The 5,317-nt window shown below is 43.4% G+C and overlaps 1 protein-coding gene across 1 annotated transcript in view; it reads left to right on the forward strand.

Moving 5' to 3' along the window:
• Positions 1 to 5,317, forward strand: part of LOC112112582 (solute carrier family 23 member 1-like) — a 55,673-nt gene that overhangs the window by 7,663 nt on the left and 42,693 nt on the right. Inside the window, exon 2 of the mRNA XM_026648951.1 lies at positions 1,737 to 1,894. Within this exon, the coding sequence (XP_026504736.1) occupies positions 1,737 to 1,894 (158 nt within the window). The remainder of the gene's footprint in view (positions 1 to 1,736; positions 1,895 to 5,317) is intronic.

Below are 5,317 nucleotides of genomic sequence, written 5' to 3' on the forward strand. Positions count from 1 at the left end.
CATGGTGGAATGGGGTGGGCAGAGGTTTATTGGCTTGTTCATAGCCCCGCTTAACAAGTAAAATGTGAATTAGGAAATGGCTCATATTTACTGGCCATGCCTGAAACCATCTGATTGGCTGTTGGTGATGTCAAGTCATCTCTGTTAAGTGCATGGGGTCAGATTGTTTTCGTTTGATATTTATTTACATTGTGCTCGATGCAGTACAAACCGGCAGATGCAGTCCCAGATCCAGCGAGCTTGCGCTCTAAGGACAAACAGGAACAGACAGCCAATTGAATAATGCCAGTGTTACAGAGTTATGGAAAATATCTAAAGGCTGCAGGCCCTCTGTGACTCCACTACAATAAAAGCTAAGCAGAAGTAGCACGAAAAAGAAACTGTACAGCTTCTATCAGTTTATAGGACTGTGCGAGAGAAATACACCCAGCTGGGGTGATACATTGCAGGCCAATGGAGTAGAATATCTGTATGGTAAGATGCTTACCAATGATTAAGCTAAGATAGTGATGCTGACTTTGTTTGGATACTGATGAATAGTTTGTGCTTTGTTCATTTCTTAAAGTGATCTTGTCAGTTTAGTTTAGACTCAAACCTTGGGCTCTGTAAAAATAAGGTTTTATGAAACCCAAGATCACTGGAAATATTTCCATCATTTTTTTTAATTAAAAAGATTCTAATGAAAGCAACGGTTATTTTTGGGGGAACGTAAACATTTCCTGCAGTGTTAGCACCCCAAACGTTGCAGCACCATACTAGTGCATGGGAAGCAGAAAGTGATGTTGACAAGGAACAAAAGCTCTATTTTCATTGCCCAAGCTGAGTGAACTGCACAATCAGCATTAATAGTGAAAAGAAAATTGGATTTTAAAGATTCTTTTAGTGTGGATGACTAATTAAAGGTCTTTACACACATATGTATACTGGGTTTATTAAAAAGGTGGGGCCTGATTTTTCCACTTCTTTGCATCTTATGTAGCTATTTACACTTATGCAAACAGAGTATAAAACACTACCACCAGGGTAAATAAGTGGACAGTTCTAATTTGGTAGTATTTTGCACCAACTTTGCTGATTTCCCCCAGTACTGGATTGTGGCCTAAGGGAGCATGAGAAGTGTCATTAGGGATACTGCAGGCTGAGGGAGTTGATGGTGCCCTAGAGCAAAGCAGAGTGGCTTGAAAGCAGGTTGGATTTATGCCAAATGTGTGGGTATGTCTACACTACAGGATTAATCTGAATTTAGATAATTCATTTGGCATAAATCCAACCTGATACTTCCCTCCAGTAACCTGCCTCCCTTTCTTGGTAGAGAGCCCCCAAAATAGCTTTCTCCAGACCCTGAATCATAGAAACATAGAATATCAGGGTTGGAAGGGACCTCAGGAGGTCATTTAGTCCAACCTGCTGCTCAAAGCTAGGAAATGTGCTAGTTCCCATCGGACAGCCCCTTGGGAACTAGGTTCTGTTGTTTCTACAGAGTGCCAAGTGGTGGTAAGGTGAGAAAAATGGATAAGGCTGGGATGGGTTGTTAAAGCTCTGACAGACACTTTAGAACAGCCCCACCAGAAAATGAAACTTGTAAGAAAAAATTAAGGTTATCAAGAATTAGTGTTATTGGTGTCATTTGAGTCCAGATCTACAAATGGCATTTCGCCTTCCCTCAACAGTAGAATAGTTATACTGGACAAGTACCGAGCTCTTTTTCATGCCAGTCTTTTCTCTGTGGTTCATAGCACTACCTGACAGCTCTGGGTGGTCTTGTAGCCATCCCTCTGATCCTGTCCAAAGAGCTTTGCCTGCAGCACGACCCCCTGACCCAGGGTCACCTGATCAGCACCATCTTCTTTGTCTCAGGAATTTGTACCCTCCTTCAAGTCCTCTTTGGAGTCAGGTAGGCAAAAGCCTTGCAATATAACCTTATGACGTTATTGACATGAATTGTGACCGTATAGATCATTGTTGCAACCAGGGTCTTATGGTTGCACCAGGTTTTGTACAGAGGAGGCCAAGTGGGGTGTCTATGGGAAGGTTGTAGTTTGCTGGTTATTATTATGCTGTCTATATGTGTGTATCATTTTTGTATTCAAAGTTATGAATATTGGCTATGTCCTTGTTTGATTCTAAGTAGCCTCAGTGATGCATTTGGTCAGCTTCTTGAGAAAGGGCTATTCTCAGTAAGTGCCCAATCAAGAAACACTTAACTGACAATGGACTTGGGGAGATGCCAATCCACATCTGAGTTTTCCTGGGAATATTCAAACTAACATGTAAACAATGGCGTCGGACTGCAAAAGCTGAATCATTCATAGACACGTGACTTGCCCAGAAGACTGCAAACTCCATCTTGTTGAGGGAATTTTACACAGGAGAACAAAGGGGTTTCCACCCACAAGAGAAAGACTATATAAGGCCCTGGAAGTCCCTCCATTTTGTCTTCAGCTGGCTCAAAAGATAGCTTCTCCACCCCAAAGAGATGCCTGAAAGAAACTGGAACAGAGGACAGTAACTATGGGGGTGTGAGTGATTGCTGGACCCAGATTAGGAAGGAGTCTAGTCTGTCAAAGAAGCTTATTGGAACATCTCTGAGGGTGAGATTTACCTGCATTTAGTTTCCTATTTTATTAGGCTTAGATTTGCGTGTTTTTGTTTTATTTTGCTTGGTAATTTACTTTGTTCTGTCTGTTATTACTTGGAACCACTTAAATACTACTTTTTATATTTAATAAAATCACGTTTTGCTTATTAATTAACCCAGAGCACGTAATTAATACTTGGGGGAGCAAATAACTGTGCATATCTCTCTATAAGTGTTATAGAGGGTGAACAATTTATGAGTTTACCCTGTATAAGCTTTATTCAGAGTAAAACAGATTTATTTGGATCCCATTGGGAGCTGGGTATCTGGGTGCTAGAGACAGGAGTACTTTCTAAGCCGTTTTCAGTTAAGTCTGCAGCTTTTGGGAGACGTGTTTCAGACCTGGGTCTGTGTTTGTAGCAAGCTAGCATGTCTGGCTCAACAAGACAGGGCACTGAAGTCCCAAGCTGCCAGGGAAAATGGGCTCAGAGGTAGTCTCAGCACATCAGGTGGCAGTCCCAAGGGGGTCTTGTTGTATCCACCAAGCAAAGTATTAACAACTTCAACAGAACTTTATTTACAGTGGAAATTTCTTTTCCAAGCTGTAGCTGTACACTCTGTAACTCTCCCAGCCTCCTCAACTCCTCCCCCCTCCTTCCTGTTTCCTGTCCTTTCAGACTCCCAACAGCCAGTGCTCCCAGTTCCAATAATCACATGTAGCATCTAAACATCACATTCCCTCCTCTCTTAAGAAACTTTCCAAATTAAAATAAACATTGTTGTTCTAACCACAGGAACAAATATGAAACAAGACACTATACTGTTGGCAGGAATATTACACTGAAAACACTGTAGATACTACATAACATAGTCTTTAGTCCAGGCAGGTGGTCGTCTGAGTCTGACAGGCCGTCTCTCAAGCCCCGGTTCCAGTGCAATGTCTTGTTGTGTTGGTTCTACAGTGAAGTCATCCAATGCAGACTGGGTGTTGGCATAATCTCCTCTTGGTGCATAGGCAGGTGCAAGATAAGAAGCATTCCATACCCGCCCATCAGAAAGTCGATAGGTGTTAGGTCCCTTCTTCTCTATGATTTTAAGAGGAGCTGTGAAATTATGGTCCGCTTTGCGTAAGATTCCAGGTTTTCGTATTCTAACAAAGGAACCACACTCAAACTTTGGTTCCTTAGCACCCCGCCGTTTGTCTGTGAAAGCCTTAGACTTTGCCTGGTTCTGTTCAACTGTCTTTCTCACATCATCCTTGTGTGGGGCATCAGGTTGTGCCTTTAACAATCCAGCAATGTTCAGTTTAGTAGTCATCTGTTTCCCATGAAGTAACTCTGCGGGTGATCTTTGCGTTGTGGCATGTCGTGTAGCCCGGTATGCTTGCAAGAAATCAGTAGTGAAGGGTATCCACAATCGCCCTTCCAGTTTAGCTGTTTACAAACTCTCTTTCAAACTCCTGTTAAATCGTTCGATTTCCCCATTGGCTTGAGGGTAATATAGGGATGACCTCCTGTGTAAAATGTTCCTCTCTGCTAGAAAAGTTTCAAACTCCAGGGAAGTAAATTGACTACCATTATCTGAAACCAGTTCTTTGGGGTTACCTTCCCGGTTAAAAACTGAAGAGAGGAACTTAATTACTGTAGCAGAAGAAATTTGCGATGTAAATGCCACCTCAGGCCATTTGCTGAAATAGTCAATTAAAGTGATGGCATAACGACAGTCAAGTGGAGCAGTAGCAAAGGGTCCTACAATGTCAATCGCCACTTTTCCCCATGCAGATTCAGGAAGAGGAACAGCCTGTAATGGAGGGGTACATGTCACTGCTGTCTTATCATGCATTTGACAAGTGACACAGGATTTTATGAGTGCTTCAGTTTGAGAATCCATCCCTGGCCACCAATACAGATCCCGTAGTCATTGTTTGGTTCTGACAATTCCTTGATGACTATCGTGTGCCAGGTGTATGAGTTTTGACTGTAATTCTTCTGGCACAAGTAGCCGGTGTGTACCTCGTAGCACACAGCCATCGAGCAAAGAAAGTTCATCCCGAACTCTAAAATAAGGCAGCAAAACTGGGTCAAGGTTTTTAGGGTTACTGGGCCATCTCTTTGTCAGAAATTCCCATAATTTTTGTTGAATTGGACACGCTAAACAAGCAGCTTGAAATTGTTCTCTTGTAACTGCAGTAAGAGTGCTTGTAATAAGCGCAACTACTACATCCTTATCCTCCGGTGGACCATCTGGTGAAGGCAAAGGCAGGCGAGAAAGGCAATCAGCTACCACATTTTGGTTTTCAGGCTTATATTCCAGTTCATAATTGAAAGAAAGTAGTCTTGCAGACCATCTAGCCATACGATATCCTGCTCTTCCCAGTCCTTTCGTGGTGATCAACGTTGTCAAGGGGCTGTGGTCTGTGCGCAACTTGAACGTGCTGCCCCACAGGTAAGTTCTCCATTTTTCAGTAGCCCAGACACAAGCAAGTGCTTCTTTTTCAACTGTAGAATATTTTCTCTCAGCATTACTTAGTGTCCTTGAAGCAAATACAACAGTCCTCTCCAGGGCCGGCTCTAGGCACCAGCAAAACAAGCTGGTGCTTGGGGCGGCACATTTTTAGGGGCGGCATGGCCGGCGCCAGAATGCCGCCCCTAAATATGTGCCCCGGCCGCCCTAGCTCACCTCCGCTGCTGCTGGCGGCCGCTCGGGGTCTCCCCCTCCCTCCCAGGCTCTCAAACCTGG

Source organism: Terrapene carolina, unplaced genomic scaffold (assembly GCF_002925995.2).
Source record: "Terrapene carolina triunguis isolate 2854851 unplaced genomic scaffold, T_m_triunguis-2.0 Scaffold68, whole genome shotgun sequence".
In the NCBI taxonomy this organism is placed as follows: domain Eukaryota; kingdom Metazoa; phylum Chordata; order Testudines; family Emydidae; genus Terrapene; species Terrapene triunguis.